Raw genomic sequence first — 20,880 nt, forward strand, 5'->3', positions numbered from 1 at the left:
GATACCATGGTGTTGAGGCCATCACCTTGCACTACCTGCCCACATAATTCTTTGAACCACACTTTTCTCACACAGCTTCATTTACAGGGGCACATCTTCAAGGGCAACACAAATTTGCCGTGGTGAGAACACTTTATTTCCTACTCATCTTCTCCTCCAGATGTCTAATTCACAGCCTCTGTAATGTGTTTCTCTCTCTTTCTATCTGCCTTCGCAATTCACTGCAAACATGCAAGCCCAGCTGACACCAATATATGCTATCTCCTTCTCATTGATCAATGTCAGCCCTGGACAACCTTAGGAAGGTGTGCATCTATGTGACCCCTCATCTCTGCACCTGGCAGGTCTGACTATAACACCCTTATTTTCAGACAATTACACTAAAATTCCTCATATCATATCATATATCATATCAGCCAGGAAGCACCAAAAATGGACTCACTCCTTATTCACCCTTACTGCAACATCCAGTGTCCTGTGGCCATGAATTCACATTCACTCTCCAAGGGCACGTCACTCCTTCTCCCACACCTCTCTCTTACCTGCACTCCCACAACCACAGCCCCACAGTCATCTCCTCGACTTCCTACTCATTACTAAGCATGTGTGGTGTGGAGGCTGCTTGGCAAATTCAAACAGGAATAAGTTCTACACCAACTCTGAGAGTCCACACTCATGGAGGCAGCCTTGAGCCCTGCTATAAAGGCCTCACTCCCTGACTGTGTTTTCCTTCAACCTCACCTATTGAGAACCACGTCAGGTCTTAGATATCCAGAGCCCACCTCCACCAGTGCTGCACATGATCTCCCATCCCCAGTCACAGCCCTCACCAATCAAGTGTCATGGCCGATGGCCCTCTACCCCAGTTGTATCAAAAATCAGCGAGCTGGACAATATGCCTTAATGAGCCTGTGAGGAATAATCTCTATTGCATGCTGGTTCAGAGCATATTACCTCTGTCAAATTGTGAACACCCAAAGGAGGAATAATTCTCTTTTTATATCTTTCTTAGGCCCTTGTGTCAGTTATTTTTGTAGACAGCTTGTAACCTGGAGTATATATCATACCTAGCAAACACCTGTCATATCTATACAGACACCTGTAAACTTGAGTAGCATATCTATACAGGCACCTGGCATCAATATTAGCGTATCAATTAGATGGCTAGCTTGCAAGGTCAGACAATTAAGTTTATCTTTTCTATTCAAGCAACAAGCAAACTTATTTTACAGTCTAAAAATAACAGAGTTGACCTACAGAATAAGAGATTGTCTAAGCATCACAGAGTAGTTCAAACAGCAGTTTTCCAAAGGAGGGATTACCATGCTTCAACCCATGCCCAGTGAGTCTCACAGATGGCCACTCATGTCCCTAAGCAAATCAACCAGACTGAGTGCAATAGCCCAGGCCACACCAAAGCTCACAGAATATTCCTGGTGAGTGTTGAATAAGTAAATACGCACCAGCCCCAATCTCACCTTGTTTCCGTGGACCTAGGGCCTCAAATTAAAATAAAATGATGATCTACAACTCCTCTCTGGTCCAGGCGGTCTTCACTCCTTTTGAGTAGTCTTCGTCTTGACCAACTTCTCCGAGTTCCAAATGCTCTTTAACTGGTCTCTGTAATATCTCACACCCTAACAAGCCAAAATAAGTGTTTGTTTGTTTTTATCTGCAATGAACATAAACCTTCCCACTATGAATGTCTTTATGCCAGATGATGGTGCTTCCATACCCCAGATGCTAAATACAAACCTTCATCTCATCTCTGACTCTTACCTCTCTCTGTCTCTCTCTCTCTCTCAACTTCAAAATTAGAAAATCCAGGTGGCCACACCTAAAATACCAATCCCGGATCCAACTGTGTCTTTCATCTCCATTGCCACCATCAGGGACAGGTACCATCACATTCTCCCAGACCAGTGGTTGGCAAACTGCCGCTCGAGGGACACATGCAGCTCTTTGGCCCATTGAGTGTGGCTCTTCCACAAAATACCACATGTGGGCGCCCACATACAGTGTGATTGAAACTTCGTGGCCCATGCACAGAAGATGGTTTATGACCTGGGTGAGTCTATTTTGAAGAAGTGGTGTTAGAAAAAGTGGAGGGTGTCGGATGGGTGATGGGAGACACAGCGCAGGCAGAGGGGCCAAAGGATATGCAGCACAGGGGAGGCGCATGGTTCATGCTCGAGGTGAGGATGGGAGAGTTGGAAGGGGTTGACCTCAGCGAATGTACCTCAGTCATATTGAGGACGTTTTTAGCAAAGGCCAGCTTAGAAGTACCCTCATTAAGTTAATAACAATGTACCTACCTATATAGTTTAAGTTTAAAAAATGTGGCTCTCAAAAAAAATTTCAATCGTTGTACTGTTGATATTTGGCTCTGTTGACTAATGAGTTTGTCAACCACTGTCCCAGATGATCACACCACCTCCCTCTCACCCATATTGCTCTCCATGCTGCAGCCACGGGGCATCTAATGAGACCTGATTCAGATCACCTGCCTCCACTGCTCCAAATCTCCCATTGCCCCCATCACCTGCAGAACAGACAACCGTGTTGTCACAAAGCTCCTCTACACCTGACTCTGCTCCCATTCTTACCTGTTCCCATCAAAGAGAAAAGCATTCCTGCAGGTTCCTGAACCAGCTGTCTTCACTCTGAGCCTCTACCACATGTGAAACCTGTGCCTTGAAGGACCTCCTACATCTCATTCCACTGTTTTCCAGAAAAACATGGACCCCTTCATACAACCTTAGTCATGGACTTAGGGTGCTTGACTGAGTGTCTGCAGGTCCCAGGGCAGGAAGAGGGGCGGACAGACACAGGACCCCACTAACTCAGAGGACATGAGAGTTTGAGGCCCTGAAATCAGCCCCACAGCCCAGACCCCTAAGAGGCTCTGCACCTGCAGGAACCTGTGGGAACTAAAGGTCTGCTGAGGGCCTGGCCCCCAACCCAGGACCCAGGGGCTCAGGCTGCTCAGGGCCCTCGCCCAGCCCTGGTGCTGGGTGATGCTGCATTCCTCCAGGGCTCGGTCCTCAGTGCACACTCTTGTCAAGTTCCTTATCTTTCAAAGGACTCCTCCTTCCCATCCCTAACTGCTCTCCTCTCCCTTTTAAGATGTGATTCTTATCAGCAGTTTGTGGAAACGTTTAGAACCCGACCTCAGACAACGTCCCTCTGCTGTTCACAACCACTCGTGCCCCCAGCGTCCTGAGGATGAAAGTAAAACTCCTCACACAAAACTTTGCCTCATCTTCTTTGTTGCCTTTAAACACAAAAAAGACCTGGGTTTCCCGAGTCCTCACAGCTCAGCCACAGCCCCACGGCCTGACTGAGCGGTATTGCAGCCCGTCACCCTCTTTCACCCCATCACATGCTGTGTCACCTACAAGCTACTCACTGTTCCGGGTGCTGGGAGGCGAGCTGCAGGGCCTGACGGCGTGGTAGGATGGAGGGTAAATGGGGTGAGGCTGAGTTGACCTCAGTAAGCAGAGAGGAGTCTGGGAAGCATGGAGACCTCAATCCCGCCTGCTGCAGGTCAACAAGCCTCAGACACCCCCTGCACAGCGGGGACACTGCCTCTGCCGGCTTGTCCTAGTCCTGATACTGCCCGCTGGGCCCTCTAAGTCGATAGAACGAGGAAGTGAAACTGACCACCAGGAGGACTAATCTGGGAGTCACGCCCAAACCAATGAGCGCCAGGCTCAGGCGCCTCTCCTGGGCTTTCATTGGCTAAACGCAGCCATCATTAGGCGCATTGCCCTTTGGGTAAGGAGCTTTCCAGGCCGCGCAGGTGGCGTTAGGATCCCAGTCACTGGCCATTGAGAATATTGGTGTTGGGGCGCCCGAATGGCCGTGGGAAATGACAACCATAGGTTTTGGTGGCGGGTGGCAGGATTATGGGGAGTGTTGTCTGCAACTGAGCCATTATTTGGAGATGTTATTTCAGACAGGCTTCACTCCCAGCACATTTCATTGGTCAGAGCACCTCACAGGCTGAAGTCACACTCAGGTGGTCAGGAGGAGAACCTGACATACTTACTCGATGGGCCCCATTAACATGACCACGTGGTGCCCGCCTCTTGTCAGGGACTGTGCAGGGCCAAGGAGAGGAGCAGGGACGGGTCAGAAATGACCATGGGAGTCCATCAGGATGGGTTCCTGTCTCCACATCCAGGTTGACTTTGTCCCCTGGTTGCCCTAAACCACTGGTTCTCAACCTTCTGGGCCTTTAAATACAGTTCCTCATGTTGTGGCCCAACCACAACATTATTTTCATTGCTACGTCATAACTGTACTGTTGCTCCTGTTATGAATCATCATGTAAATATCTGATATGCAGGATGGTCTTAGGCGACCCTTGGGAAAGGGTCGTTTGACCGACATAGGGGTCGCGACCCACAGGTTGAGAACCGCTGCCCTAAACCATCACTGGCAAGTTCCAAAGCAGTGAACCTCAGAAAAGGAGTTTGGGCAGATGGCATTGGCAGCGAACTCAGAACCCACTTCTGAGTGTGACCTGGGTAAACCCCTGGCTGCCTCACATCCCACACTGTGGTGCAAGTGAAGACTCACAAGTTAATAGTGGTGACTGGGAAGAGTTCAGGCTGCAAGCAACCAGCATCCATGTTCTTCTATATTAACATCAGTTGCTACCCTGCCTCCAATGCTCAGTATCATTTGCATCGCCCAGGGAAGGGCTCCATTAGGTGGGGCTGATGGTGAAAATGCTGCCGGTAACATTAATGGTGACCCTGTGGTTTCTGCTCATTCTGTGCAGGAACCTGTGCTGAATGAGGTCCCTCCATAGTTCTCCCCATCCACAGTGAAGAGACCTCTGGGCCTAATTCTCGCTCCTGGCCCCAGTGACCCATTTGGCCATGCAAACCCAGTAGTTGAACAGAGTCCAGAAGTCCCAGAATGATGCTCCATGGAGCCCGTGGCACCTTCCTCCCTGAGGCGTCAGCCTCCCTTTCACATGGGCAAGGGACACCCCTCTCCAGGGACGTCCACTTCCTCATTCCTAGTGGGGGGTTAGGAGCCTGGAAGTCTTACCCCTCAGCTCCCCCCACATGCACCCACCGACTCATTCCTTCCCAAGGCACCTGGATCCCCAGCTCCTCCACGAAGCCTAGTGTCCTTCACAAACATTCCCCATGCACACTCTCTAACTCCAGTCTGCCATCAGAATCTTCTCTAATTCCTCCCCTTCCCACAGCCTGGGGTTCTATGAACTAACCCTTTTCATCCATCCCTGAGGCCTGAGAGGGGAGCCCAAAAGGGACAGCAGAGGCTGGGTGAGCATCGGCAGAAGGGGCCATTTTCTGACCCCTCCAGAGACTGCCTAGGTAGTTGCCTGTGTCTGGGGTGCACAGAGTCACACAGAAACATACTGACACCACAAGCACAGAATCACCCAGGTTCCAGACACGCCCAGCCACAGCTGGGCACTCAGTTGCAGGGCTTATGGCCAGGCTCACACAGACACACACTGCACACACAGGGAACACCTTGAGGGGAACACACACACACACACACACACACACACATAGAAACAATCGGTGTCATACAGACAGTATCAGAGGACACACACAAACACATACAGACACACACACACACAATGAACATACCCGTGCACACACCCGAGCAGACATACACAGACATAGAACACAGACACAAAGAGAACACAATACACACATACACACATCAGGAACATCCAAAGGGACAGCCAATTCACACATACAACCAACAGGCAACATGCAAAAGAAACACGCCCCCAAATGCTGAGTCATACTAACTCATGGTCTTGAAGGAAACATGAAGATTTCACATGCTGCCCTGGCCAGGCGGCTTAATCTCTTGCAGCTTCATTTCATTCGCTCACTTCAATCAAAGGGCATGTTCGGTTCCTGGTGAGGGCACAGATCAGGTTGTGGGTTTGATCTGCTGTCCGGCATTTATGGAAGGCAACCGGTCCATGTTTCCTCTCACATAGCTGTTCCTTTTTTTCCTCTGTGCCCCTCCCTTCCTCTCTCTCTCAAAGCAATAAACATATCCTCAGATGAGGATTACAATTTTTAAAAGAAATAAGGGGCCCTAGCTGGTTTGGCTCACTGGATAGAGCATCAGCCTGTGGTTGGAAGGGTCCTAGGTTCGATTCTGGACAAGGGCACATGCCCAGGTTGTGAGCTCGATTCCAAGTAGGGGATGTGCAAGAGGCAGATGATAGATGTTTCTCTCTCATCGTGTATGTTACTCTCTCTCTCTCCCTTCCTCTCCCTTCCTCTCTGAAATCAACAAAAATATTTTTTTAAAAAAAGAATTAAGGGGTTGAGCCCTAGCCAGTTTAGCTCAGTGGATAGAGCATCAGCCTGGAGACTGAAGAGTCCTGGGTTCGATTCTAAGGAAGGGCACATGCCTGGGTTGCGGGTTTGATCCACAGAAGGGGGCGTGCATGAGGCAAGCAATCAATGATTCTCTCTCATCATTGATGTTTCTATCTCTCTATCCCTCTCCCTTCTCTCTAAAATCAATGAAAAAATATTCTTTAAAAAATGTTTATGGTTTTACATTGCAAGGAATTCAGTTGAGACATTGAGGATTGAGTGAAATAAATAAATATATGTTAGATGCTGCACTAACCTATAGTTAAAATAATAATTTCATTTTAAAAATTGGCAAAAGATTCTGACCAGACATTTCAACAAGGAGACAAAGACAGTGTAAATAATTGCTTGAGAAAAGGTTCACCATGAAAAATTTATTAGGGAAAAAATTGTAAAAACTTTATTAGGAAAATGGAATTTAAAAAAGCAAGTTGATACTATACTCATTTCTCGGCCTATTATTAAAAGGATTAAACATCACATGTCCTGGCAGGGTTGTAGAAAAACTAGAAATTTCATTACTGTAAGTGGTTGGAAAGCCAAAGGGAATGATCATTTTAGAACACAGTTCTGCATATATTAACAGGTAAAACATTCGCCTACACTGCATCACTTTGATAAGTAAAACCTACCTCTATATTAAGAACTGAAGGCACTATTCCCAGCAGATTTATTTTTAATATCTCAAACCTGGAAATAACTAAAACCATAGACAGATCAATAATAGGTAAACTGGTTATTCACAGAACTCACTATGACTCAGCCATAAAAAATAATTAACTATTCACATAAGCATTCGTGCCGAATCTCAAAGTAACTGTGTAGCATGAAGGAAAGCAGTATTTGTATACCCCTTATAGTGCTTCTGAAATTATGAAAAATATTAACTAATCTTGTAAAGGACGGAAAATCAATGACTGCATTTAGGGCTGGGGACGGCAGAAGGAGAGATTACAAAAGGGGAGGAGGTAACTACAGGGTGTGGCACAAGTAGGTGTAGAGCTGTTGGCTGGAAATTACTACAATAACTTAGAAATAATAAAATACAAGAATAAACTCTTCCCTGGCCAGTGAACCTCAGGTGTTTGAGCACCATCGGTTGCCCTAGAAGGTCACTGGTTCCATTCCAGCTCAAGGCACGTGCCTGTCAGGATGCCCTGCAGGTGACGTGCAGGACGCAACTGTTTGATGTTTCTTTCTAATATCACCATTTCTCTCTCTCTCTCTCTCTCTCTCTCTCGCTCTCTCTCTTTCACTACCTTCCTCCCTTTATGAAAAGTCGTTAAAAATATTTTTAAATATGTAAAATACTTATTTAGAAAAATAGAGAGTCAACTCTGTGTTTTGCATATTCACAATTGTATGCCTGCTTCTGCCTGAACCTGTATACGGGTGAGAGAAAAGTTTAAATCACATGTGACCGTTTTAGAGCTGGATCCCTATGTCCAAGCTCAACAAATAGTACAAATATACCTAAACAAAACCTTAAAATGTGCTTCCAAATAAAGGCCCTGATATAACTGTCCTGTTAGAAAATTAAAATGACAACCCTATATGGGCTCTGCCATCTCTCTCCTAATTTCCTGGGAGCACCAGCCTTGCCTCAGTGGCAGCAAACACTGGCAAGCAGAGAAGACTATGGCCATCAGAATCAACAGGAATGCTGACTGGGTCACAAATGCCACATCCTGGGACTGACTACAGGATTACCCTTCCTCTAGCTTTGAGGTCTTGCCTGTTGAGCAAACATTGAGGTGAACACCTTAGAGAGGCCAGAAGAGGTCACAGACCCTTTAGATTATTTTCCCTAAAAATAACTTTAGTCACAGGGAACAGTGATGGAAGAACCGAGGACGCCTGTCCACAATGACCACACAAGTCACACATCCTTGGTCATTTGTGGGTAACGTTCACAAGAGTCGTGATTCACTTAATTCACTGCACTCTTTCCCACTCACTATGAACACAGGGTTTCTGACCCAATTGTAGTTCAACCTAACCCTCAGAGTCTTAATACAAGGGACACCAGCCTATGAAATGTCATTCATAACGGCACAGGGCACCTTGACAGTATGTAATACACACTGTGAACCGAGAATATAATTCCCATTGTTCACAGAAGCAGAAAAAAGCCCCCCACCCCCATCTTCAGGATGACCTCAGACCTCAATCACAGGAGGCACCAGGCTGCAAATGAGAACCACCAAGTCATGCCGGCTTTCTTTCCAGGTCTTGGGCAGCATTGCATTACAAGTGAATACTGGACACTGTGATTTTCTGACTCCATGCTTTGCCTTCCAAAGCACAGCAGGTTGGGGATTCCCACAATGTCTGTTCCCCTGGACATGCGGACAGATCCCAAGTGTGCTTTCAGATCACGCCAGGCAATGCATAGGACCAACAAAATGAAAGGTACTAGTACATGAGCAAAAGCACCAGGACAAAAAGATCATAATCCCGAGACGTGTTAGAAAATTCAATGGGTTTTCAGATTGGTGAATTGGAATCTGAAACAATTCATCACATCATAAGGTGATGTGCTGAGAGAGGTAGCTCTACTTAGCTGAGGATGGGTGCACTGGATGAACCCTCAATCAACTCCATTTTCTAGTCAGAATGGAATGAAAATCCTGCCATAAGCTTAGAGTAATCACAAGTATGCTCAGGCAAAGCTGAGAACACAGAATTCCTGTTCCCTGACCACGGAGGGGTTGTGACTGAGGCACACTGTTCAGGCGAGCCAGGTGGTGGAGGTGAAATCGCCTCAGCCAGGAATACTCCCACTGATTTCAATCGGGTAGTAGGCCCGAGCAGCTTAGCAAGTGCCATGAGTTATCTAAAGCATCACTACTTCTTGAAATTTAATGAGGAATCTAGCCGAGTGCATGTTGTGGTAAAGGGGTTTATGTTCTGTTAAATGTGTATCAAGCAGTCCTCTTAAGTGTTGTTATTGTCAACGAGAAAAAGAAAGTATTCGGTGCCCATTTAAAGCTTTTCTCCATTGTGAACAATCAGGTGTCTAAGGAGGTGAGATTTTTGGCTAAATGATTTCCCACATTCACTACACTTATGTAGCATTTCTCCTGTGTGAACTCTCTTGTGCTTAAAAACCTGACTACGGAATCTAAAAGATTTCCCACATTCACTGCATTCATAAGGTTTTTCTCCAGTGTGAATTCTCTGGTGTTCAGTGAGGGCATTCTTTCGTCTGAAGGACTGCCCACATTCACTACACTCATACGGTTTTTCTTCAGTGTGAACTCTCTGGTGTTCGGTGAGGGTACACCTTTGTCCAAAGGACTTCCCACATTCACTGCACTCGTAAGGTTTTTCTCCAGTGTGAATTCTCTGGTGCTTAGTCAGGGTACACCTTTGTCTGAAGGACTTCCCACAATCACTGCATTCATAAGGTTTTTCTCCAGTGTGAATTCTCCTATGGGTAAAAAGTTGACCATGGCATCTAAAAGATTTCCCACATTCAATGCACTCATAAGATTTTTCTCCAGTGTGAACTCTCTGGTGTTTAGTAAGCGTACACCTTTCTCTGAAGGATTTCCCACATTCACTACACTCATAAGGTTTTTCTCCAGTGTGAATTCTCCTATGGGTAAAAAGGTGACCACAGCATCTAAAAGATTTCCCACATTCACTGCACTCATAAGGTTTTTCTCCTGTGTGAACTCTCTGGTGGTCAGTGAGGTTGTTCCTTTGACTGAAAGTCTTGCCGCAATCAGTACACTCATATGGCTTTTCCCCAGTGTGAACTCTCTGGTGCCGATTAAGAACAGAGATTTGCCTGAATGACTTCCCACAGTCACTACACACATAGGGCTTTTCTCCAGTGTGAACTCTGTGGTGTTTATTGAGGTTAGTCTTATATCCAAAGGCCTTCCCACAATCACTACACTTATATGGCTTTTCTCCACTGCGAACTTTCCAATGTTGAATGAGGCTAGAGATTCCTCTAAAAATATTTCCAGATTTGTTACATTCATATTTCACTTCCCCAAAGTAGAGGCTCTGTTGAATAACATTCTGGTTGTTGCTGGCAGTATTTTTACATTGACCCCACTGGTTATGACTTGTTCCACTGCGAATTTTCTGGGAAGTCTCACTGTCACCGTGTGGCTCCTCAGTGTTGAGAGGGGCCTGGTGCTGGAGAAGCTCTGAGATGGCTGGCAAGTCTTCCCCAACCTCCCTCCTGGATGAACGCAGCCCTGATAAGTAGAAGCTGCACCTGGTCACAAAAGAGGCCCTGTCCACAGCTCCTTTCCAGGGCATCTCTCCACTGGCTTCCCTCTGTTGCTGGAGAGGGTTTGCACTGAAACCCGAGTCTCTCACACATTCATCACTTAAGAAGGCTTTCTGCTCAAAGTCCTTTGCCTGAGACTCAGTCAGGTGCAGAATGTCTTTTAATACAGAGAAACACCGCTTACACAGATGGGTCCTCTGGGTTGCTGGCTCTGTCTTACACGACCTGAACTGTGACTCTCCTTGTACAGATACGCTCTGCTCAGAACAGGTCTCCTCGTCATCCGTGTTATGCCAACAACCTGAAAACAGAGAAATGAGGAGGAACTGGATGTTGACTACGGTGATGAGGGTAGTTCCATTACAAAAATATGTTGCGCATCATACATGCGTTCCACGCAATTTTGTGAAAATAACAGATGTGCTGGACAGGTTTAGAAAAGGCTCCAGTGAAGTTCTGGAACTCTGAATATCACAAAACAAGGAAAGCCTCACCAGAAATATGACACAAAGATGGCAGGCACCACATAGAATCAAAGCAGGATCATCAGCTCCTTCTTCTGCTAACAGTGTTCAGCAGGGCTTATCTGCTGATGACATGGGCAAGCTGTGCAGAAGGTTGCTTATATCTTATTCCAAGTAAAATTCAAGAGCTGGCATTCTAGGACTACTTAAGCATGTATGTGCACCTCATAACACATGTGCAGGTCCATGCAAGAGAATACTGCACAGGGAGCAGTGCCCAGGGACAGGTGATGCAAAAAAGTGACAAAGGTGAAGGTAGCGAAATCCATGAAGTTAAAGATGAAATGATCAGTCATCAAAACGCCAAAAATGGTAAAGAAAACGTAGAAATAAGTTGTGGACAAACGCATCTGCACCTAAATATGGTTGGACACAAGCGGGTTCCTGGTGTGATCTGGAAAAAAACCCTCATGTGATACCTTCCCCCAGTTTCCACTCAGTAGGATCAGGCCTCATCAGAGACCATCTTGCCAGTTCACCCTGAGAAAGAATACAGGGTTCGGAAAACCAAGATGGCGGCATAGGTAAATATCAGAGATGGCTGCCTAGCACAACAACTTCAAAACAACTAAAAGATGGAACAGACATCATCCAGAACCACAGGAAGGCTGGCTGAGTGGAAATTCCGCAACTAGAAGGAAAGAGAAAAGCATACCGAGCCTCAGAGGAGGTACGGTGTGCAAGTAAAGTACAGAGGTACAGATGCACATGCGCAGAGGGCTGGTGGCTGAGGACAGTGTTGTCTTTTTCATTCGGGAAGGTGTCCAAGCTCCCGACTGCTCTGAACTCCAGTCCTGGCGAGTCTCTGGGGACCCAGACTCATATGGAAGAAACTGGACTGTCTGGCATTGGTTGGAACTCAAAGGCGGCTTTCTCTCAGAGGTGCTTGCAGCGATTGCCAGGACACTGAGAAGTGGGGCCCCTGAGGGCAGGCCTGAGAGCAGCCACTACTGCTCCCTCTGCCCTGTTGATACCCTGGGACCCCGCCCCCCCCAAGCCTCCGAGTTTCATGTAAGTAAATACAATAACCTGGCATAGGCTGTCACAAAAAGTCTTACCTAGATGAATGGTGTAGAAGTGGAAGCCATGAGGACATAGTCACCTTCCCAGGAAGAGAAAGTTCAAAGTGGGTCCCATTAAGCTCATTGCAAGAATCCTGACTCCCAGATACTTCTTGCATTTTCTGAGGCAGTGGGTGTAAGGGATGCTTGGAGAGTCCAGAGCTCAGGACTCCCCACACAGCTCGCCCCTGGCAGCCACAGCCCATTTGAAAGGCCAGTGGGGGATATTAGTAGAGCCCATGGTCTGGCTGTGAGAGCTACGTTTGGAGAATAAAGGAAGAGTATTCATCACCTCAGGACATTGGGACAAACGTGAAGGTCATACCTGCAGATGAGACAAGTGCAAACACTTCCAGCATCACATTGCAGTAGAGAAGTCTCTGAGCGTCATCAAGGAGCCCCCACTCCTCCTCAGAGAAGACAATGGCCACGTCCTCAAAGTTCATATCCTGTCGTGATGGGAACAGTTCAAGCCATGATTAGCTTCTCTCTTAGGATTTCAAGTTCTTCATCATTCCCACCCTCTATATCCCTATGCTCCCTCTACCCTTCATCAGACAAGACACCAGGCCTTGGGCCCATCAAAGTCACTCTCTCCTTATATTCCTACTGATACTGTTCCTACGACAACAATAAAGGCAGTTGAGCAGAGAGAAGATACCTCTGGGCCTCAATGTAGGCCACACTGCCTCTTGTCGATACAGTGGGTGAACCAAATAGGGAAGAGAGAGATGTTGGCCATAAAGAAAATGTGAATGATTTATCCTGCTTTTGTCAGGCAATACTCTTTTTATTGCTTGGTTTCTCCCTCAGAGACACGAAGAAACATGGCCTTGTGCTTCACCCTTCTGACTCTGGTACCATGGTGTTGAGGCCATCACCTTGCACTACCTGCTCAACATAATTCTTTGAACCACACTTCTCTCACACAGCTTCATTTCCTGGGGCACATCTTCAAAGGCAACACAAATTTGCCGTGGCTGGAACACTTTATTTCCTACTCAGCTTCTCTTCCAAATGTCTAATTCACAGCCTCTGTAATGTGTTTCTCTCTCTTTCTATCTCCCTTCCCGATTCCAGTACAAACCATCAAGCCCTGGTGACACCAATATATGTTATCTCGTTCCCATTGATCAAGGTGTCAGCCCTTGAAAACCATACGAAGTTGTACCTCTATGTGACATTGCTCTGCACCTGGCATATTTCACCACAATACCCCTATTTTCAGACAATTACACTAAAATTCCTCATATCATATCATATATCATATATCATACCCTATTAGACAGCAAGCACCAAAAATGGACTCACTCCTTATTCACCCTTAGTGCAACATCCAGTGTACTGTGGCCATGAATTCACACTCCCAATCCTAGCACACATCACTCCTTCTCCCACACCTCTCTCCTGCACTCCCACACCCACAGCCCGCACAGTCATCTCCTTGACTTCCTACTCATTACTTAGCATGTGTGGTGTAGAGGCTGCTTGGCAAATTCAAACAGGAATAAGTTCTACACCAACTCTGAGAGTCCACACTCATGGAGGAAGCCCTGAGCCCTGCTATAAAGGGCTCACTCCCTGACTGTGTTTTCCTTCAACCTCACCTATTGAGAACCACATCACGTCTTAGATATCCAGAGCCCTCCTCCACCAGTGCAGCACATGATCTCCCATCCCCAGTCACAGCCCTCACCACTGAAGTCTCATGGACGATGGCTCTCTACCCCTGTTGTATCAAAAATCAGCGAGCTGGACAAGATGCCTTAATGAGCCTGTTAGGAGTCATCTCTAGTGCGTGCAGGTTCAGATCAGTTTACTTCTGGCAATTTCTGAACACCCAAAGGAGGAATAATTCTCTTTTTATATCATTCTTATGCCATTGTGTCAGTTATTTTGTAGACAGCTTGTAACCTTGAGTACATGTCATATATAGGAAACACCTGTCATATCTGTACAGACACCTGTAACCTTGAGTATAATATCTATACAGGCACCTGACATCAATATCAGAGTATCAGTTAGATGGCTAGCTTGCAAGGCCAGGCAATTAAGTTTATCTTTTCCACTCAAGCAAAAAGCAAAGTTATTTTACAGTCTAAAAATAACAGAGTTGACCTGCAGAATAAGAGATTGTCTAAGCATCACAGACTAGTTCAAACAGCAGTTTTCCAAAGGAGGGATTACAATGCTTCACCCCATGCACAGTGAGTCTCACAGATGGCCACTCATTCCCCTAAGCAAACCAACCAGACTGAATGCAACACCCCAGGCCACACCAAGGCCCAGAGACTAATTCCGGTTAGTGTTGAATGAGTAAATATGCACCAGCCCCAATATCAACTTATTTCCATGGGCCTAGGGTCTCAAATTAAAATAAAGTGGGGATCTACAATTCCTCTCTGGTCCAGGCGGTCTTCACTTCATTTGAGTAGTCTTCGACTTGAACAACTCCTCTGAGTTCCAGATGCTCTTTAACTGCTCTCTGAAATATCTCACACCCTAACAAGCCAAAATAAGTGTTTGTTTGTTTTTATCTGCAATGAACATAAACCTTCCCACTATGAATGTCTTTATGCGAGATGATGGTGCTTCCATACCCCAGATGCTAAATACAAACCTTCATCTCATCTCTGACTCATATCTTTCTCTCAACTTCAAAATTAGAAAATCCAGGTGGCCAAACTTAAAATACCAATCCCGATCCAACTGTGTCTTCCCTCTCCACAGCCACCTTCAGGGGCCAGTTCCCATCACACACTCCCAGACCAGTGGTGGGCAAACCGGGGCTTGGGAGCCACATGCCGTTCTTTGGCCCCTTGAGTGTGGCTCTTCCACAAAATACCACATGCGGGCGGGCACGTACAGTGCGATTGAAATGTCTTGGCCCTTGTGCAGAAGTCAGTTTTCAACATGGGCTACTCTATTTTGAAGAAGTGGTGTTAGAAAAACTGGGGGGTGTCAGTAGGATGGGTGATGGGAGACACGGTGCAGGCAGGGGGGCCAAAGGATATGCAGCACAGGGGAGGCACATGATTCATGCACCAGTTGAGGATGGATGAGTTGGAAGGGGTTGACCTCAACGAATGTACCTCAGTCAGATTGAGGACATTTTTGGCAAAGGGCAGTTTAGGAGTACCCTAATCAAGTTAATAACAATATACCTGCTGTATAGTTTAAGTTTTAAAAATTTGCCTTTCAAAAGAAATTTCAGTTGTTCTACTGTTGATATTTGGCTCTGTTGACTAAGGAGTTTGCCTACCACTGTCCCAGATGATCACACCACCTCCCTGTCACCCATATTGTTCTCCATGCAGCAGCCACAGGGCGTCTAATGAAACCTGATTCAGATCACCTGTCTCCGCTGCTCCAAATCTCCCATTGCCCCCATCACCTGCAGAACAGACAACCGTGTTGTCACAAAGCTCCTCTACAGCTGACTCCACTCCCATTCTTACCTGTTCCCATCAAAGAGAAAAGCATTCCTGCAGGTTCCTGAACCAGCTGTCTTCACTCTGAGCCTCTACCATATGTGAAACCTGCGCCTGGAAGGACCTCACATATCTCATTCCACTGTTTGCCAGAAAAACATGGACAACTTCATACAACCCTAGTCATGGACTTAGGATTCTGGACTGAGTATCTGCATGTCCCAGGGCAGGAAGAGGGGCGGACAGTCCCAGGACACCAGGACCTCAGAGGCCACGAGACTTTGAGGCCCTGAAATTAGCTCCACAACCCAGACCGTTAAGTGGCTCTGCACCTGCAGGAACCTGTCCGAACTAGAGGTCAGTTGATGACCTGGCCCCCACCCCAGGACCCAGGGGCTCAGGCTGCTCAGGGCCCTGGCCCTGCCCTGGTGCTGGGTGATGCCTGCATTCCTCCAGGGCTCGGTCCTCAGTGCACACTCTTGTCAAGTTCCTTATCTTTCAAAGGACTCCTCCTTCCCACCCCTAACTGCTCTCCTCTCCCTTTTAAGGTGTGATTCTTATCAGCAGTTTGGAGAAATGTTTAGAACCCTACCTCAGACAACGTCCCTCTGCTGTTCACAACCACCCGTGGCCCCAGCGTCCTGAGGATGAAAGTAAAACTCCTCACACAAAACTTTGCCTCAGCTTCTTTGTTGCCTTTAAACACAAAACAGACCTGGGTTTCCCGAGTCCTCACAGCTCAGCCACAGCCCCACGGCCTGACTGACCGGCATTGCAGCCCGTCACCCTCTTTCACCCCATCACATGCTGTGTCACCTAGAAGCTACTCACTGTTCTGGGTGCTGGGACGCGAGCTGCAGGGCCTGACAGCGTGGTAGGTGGAGGGTAAATGGGGTGAGGCTGAGTTGACCTCAATGAGCAGAGAGGAGTCTGGGAAACCAGGAGACCTCAATCCCGCCTGATGCAGGTCAACAAGCCTCAGACAGCCCCTGCACAGCGGGGACGCTGCCTCTTCCGGCTTGTCCTAGTCCTGATGCTGCCCGCTGGGCCCTCTAAGTCGATAGAACAATGAGGGAAAAATGACCACCTGGAGGACTAATCTGGGAGTCACGCCCAAACCAATGAGCGCCAGGCTCAGGCGCCTCTCCTGGGCTTTCATTGGCTAAACACAGCCATCATTAGGCGCATTGCCCTTTGGGTAAGGTACTTTCCAGGCCGCGCAGGTGGCATTAGGATCCCAGTCACTGGCCACTGAGAATATTGGTGTTGGGGCGCCCGAATGGCTGTGGGAAATGACAACCTTAGGGTTCCGTGGCTGGTGGCAGGGTTATGGGGAGTGTTGACTGCAACTGAGCCCTTATTTGGAGATGTAATTTCAGATTCCATGAAGCTCAGAATGATCCCTGAGATAAAAATTATTATGTCAATTATTCCTGAAGACCACAAATCTAAATGGATATGTAGATTGTTACATATTTAAATTTTATTTTTGGGAGAGAAAATGAGAGGGAGAGAGAAAATCACTGGTGGGGTGCCTCCTCCCCTCACTCATCCCCCGTCTGGTCATCCAGCCAAGAACCTGACTTGTGGCTTCACCAGGAATGGCAACCTTTGTGTACGAGGGAGGACACTCAAAAACGGAACCACTCTAGCCCTCAGAGTTCTTTTTTTATTATCATTTTATAAAATATGTTTTATTGAGTTTTTACATAGAGGAAGGGAGATGGGTAGAGAGTTAGCAACATGAATGAGAGAGAAACATCTATCAGCTGCTACCTGCAAACCCCCTATTGGGTATGTGCCTGCAACCAAGGTGCATGGCCTTGATCAGAATCGAACTCGTGACCATTCAGTCTGAAGGCAAATGCTCTATCCACTGAGCCAAACTGGATAGGGCCAAAGTTTTTACTTTTAACATAGATATAGCACATTATTAAGAGAAAAATAAGGCTATGAGAATATATACATAATTCTATAATATTCGCTTAAAAGCAATATTTGAAAGGACACAGAGGCCAACAAGACAACATTTCCTACATTGTCTGCATGTCTGCAGTCAGCACACATTGTGCAGCTATGGAGGTAACAGTTACTGAATGTTCACTACATGTGCCAGGCCCTGGATTCAATGCTTAACCTCCATTATTATTTCACTCAATCCTCTCCACAACGTGAGAACATTTCTGGATCTATTTTATCAAGATGAAATCCAGACTCAGAGACTCGAGGTAAATTGCCTGATTGTAGAGTTAATAAAGGCAGGGCTGGAAGTCAAACCCATGTGTCTCTAATAGCACAGTTCTGGCTTCCAATGTTAAGCTCTGCTGTCTCCTAGAGGGCAGAATAGGCGATTCATTACCATTAGGACCAGCTAGATCTTATTAAACTGCCCCAAAGTTTTAGGGGCTTTTATTAAAGAAGGTGTCTTTCTTGTTCATACCCCATGTTCACCCTTGTTCTCCTGAGACCAGGATAAAGGAGAGGCCACCCGTGTAGATACTGCTGGGTGTTATCAGAGATGGACATAGGGGGTGGCCGGTTTCCGTGTTCCAGACTCTTCTGTTAGAGGTGACAGGCTTCAATCCCAGCACATTTCATTGGTCAGACACATCACAGGCTGAAGTCAAACTCAGGTGGTCAGGAGGGGAACCTGACATACTTACTCGATGGGCCCCATTAACATGACCACGTGGTGCCCCCTCTTGTCGGGGACTGTGCAGGGCCAAGGAGAGGAGTGGGGATGGGGAGGAAATGACAGTGGGAGTCCGTCAGGATGGGTCCCTGTCTCCTCATCCAGGTGGACTGTGTCCCTTGGTTGCCCTAAATCATTGGTCCTCAACCTCTCGCCCTTGATATATAGTTCCTCATGTTGTGACCAAATCATCAAATTATTTTTGTTGCTAATTCATAACTGTAATGTTGCTACTCTTATGAATCATTTAAATATCTGATATGCAGGATGGTCTTAGGCGACCCGTATGAAAGGCTCGTGACCCACAGGTTGAGAACCGCTGCCCTAAACCATCACTGCCAACTTCCAAAGCAGTGAACCTCAGAAAAGGAGTTTGGGCAGATGGCATTGGCAGCAAACTCAGAACCCACTTCTGAGTGTGACCTGGGTAAACCCCTGGCTGCCTCGGGTCCCACACTCGGGTGGAGGTGAAGACTCACAAGTTAAGGGTGTTGACTGGGAAGGGCACAGGCTGGAAGCCTCCAGCATCCATGTGCTTTTACATGGACATCAGGCCCTCCCTGCCTCCAAGGCCCTGTGTCATTTGCGTTGCCCAGGTGAGGGCCCCAGCAGGTGGGGCTGACGGAGAAAATGCTGCTGGTAACATCAGTGGTGACCCTGTGGGTTATGGGCAGAAACCTGTGCTAAATGCAGCTCCACCACACTTCACCCATCCACAGTGAAGAAATCTCAGGGCCCAATTCTCCCTCCTGACCCCAGGGTCCTGGTTGGCCACGCACTCCCAGGAGATGACCTGAGCCCAGAAGTCCCAGAATGATGCTCCATGGAGCCGGACACCTTCCTCTCCTAGGGGTCAGCCTCACTTTCACGTGGGCAAGGGACACCCCTCTCCAGGGACGTCCACTTCCTCATTCCTAGTGGGGGGTTAGGAGCCTGGAAGTCTTTCCCCTCAGCTCCCCCCACATGCACTCACCCATTCATTCATTCGCAAGGTACCTAGATCCCCAGCTCCTCCACGAAGCCTAGTGTCCTTCACAAACACTCCCCATGCACACTCTCTAACTCCAGTCTGCCATCAGAATCTTCCCTAATTCCTCCCCTTCCCACAGCCTGGGGTTCTATGAACTGACCTTTCACTTCATCCTTCCCTGAGGCCAGAGAGGGGACCCCCTGGGGGGCAGCAGAGACTGGAAGAGCAGGGGCATAAGTGGCCCCTTCCTGACCACTCCAGAGACTGCCTAGGCAGTTGCCTGTGATTATGGTGCACAGACTCACAAGGAAACATACCGACACAAGCACAGAAACATGCAGGTACAGGAACCCCCTGCCACAGCTGGGGACTCAGCTGCAGGGCTCATGGCCAGGCTCACACAGACACACACTGCAGACACAGGGAACACCTTGAGGGGAACAAACACACACACACTCACACAAACACACACACAAACTGGACACACACACACATACTGGACACACACATAGAACCAATCGGTGTCATACACACAGTAACACAGGACACACACGCACACACACGATGGACACATGCGTGCACACACCAGAGCAGACATACACGGACATAGAACACAGACCCAAAGAGAACACAATACACACATTCACAGATCAGGAATACCCAAAGGGACAGCCAATTCACACATACAACCAACAGGCAACATGCAAAACAAACACTCCCCCAAATGCTGAGTCATACTAACTCATGGTCTTGAAGGAAACATGAAGATTTCAGGTGCTGCCCTGGCCAGGCGGCTCAATCTCTTGCAGCTTCATTTCATTCGCTCACTTCAATCAAAGGGCATGTTCGGCTCCTGGTGAGGGCACAGACCAGGTTGTGGGTTGATCTGCTGCCCGGCATTTATGGAAGGCAACCGGTCCATGTTTCCTCCCACATGGATGTTCCTTTTTTTCTCTGTGCCCCTCCCTTCCTCTCTCTCTCAAAGCATTAAACATATCCTCTGATGAGGATTACAATTTTAAAAAGAATTAAGGGGCCCTAGCCTGTTTGGCTCAGTGGATAGAGCATCAGCCTGGGGACTGAAGAGTCCTGGGTTCGATTCCAAGCAAGGGCACATGCCTGGGTTTCAGTTTGATCCCAGAAGGGGGCGTGCATGAGGCAGGCAATCAATGATTCTCTCTCATCATTGATGTTTCTATCTCTCTATCCCTCTTCCTTCCTATCTAAAATCAGTTAAAAAATATTCTTTAAAAAATATTTATAGTTTCATATTGCAAAGAATTCAGTTAAGTCACTGAGGATTGAGTGAAATAAATAAATATATCTGCAATAACATATAGTTAAAATAATAATTTCATTTTAAAAATTGGCAAAAGATTCTGACCAGACATTGCAACAAAAGAGACAAAGACAGTGTAAATAATTGCTTGAAAAAACGTTCAACATAAAAATTTATTAGGAAAAAAATTTTTTAAAATTTATTAGAGAAATGGAATTAAAACAAAGCAAGTTAACACTATACTCATTTCTCGGCCTATTATTAAAAAGATTAAAC

At 47.0% G+C, this 20,880-nt stretch overlaps 1 protein-coding gene across 1 annotated transcript; it reads right to left on the minus strand.

Annotated features, from left to right (window-relative positions):
* Nucleotides 1-9,380: 9,380 nt before the first annotated feature.
* LOC139000215 (zinc finger protein 551-like) lies at nt 9,381-12,678 on the minus strand. Its single transcript, XM_070402478.1, has 2 exons — nt 12,558-12,678; nt 9,381-10,948 (listed from the first exon to the last, which is right to left on the minus strand). Exons 1-2 carry the CDS (start codon nt 12,676-12,678, stop codon nt 9,381-9,383), a joined length of 1,689 nt encoding a protein of 562 aa, XP_070258579.1.
* Between the last annotated feature and the right edge of the window lie 8,202 nt (nt 12,679-20,880).

Source organism: Myotis yumanensis, unplaced genomic scaffold (genome assembly GCF_028538775.1).
Source record: "Myotis yumanensis isolate MYYU_CA2020_CCGP unplaced genomic scaffold, mMyoYum1.0.hap1 SCAF_23, whole genome shotgun sequence".
NCBI lineage: Eukaryota > Metazoa > Chordata > Mammalia > Chiroptera > Vespertilionidae > Myotis > Myotis yumanensis.

What these genes read in the sequence shown, in the direction of transcription:
- LOC139000215 (XM_070402478.1), bottom strand. Translation starts at nt 12,678, where the DNA reads ATGAACTTTGAGGACGTGGCCATTGTCTTCTCTGAGGAGGAGTGGGGG. An exon ending in TGCACTTGTCTCATCTGCAG is followed by an intron (nt 10,949 to 12,557) that starts GTATGACCTTCA and finishes CTCTGTTTTCAG; the next exon opens with GTTGTTGGCATAACACGGAT.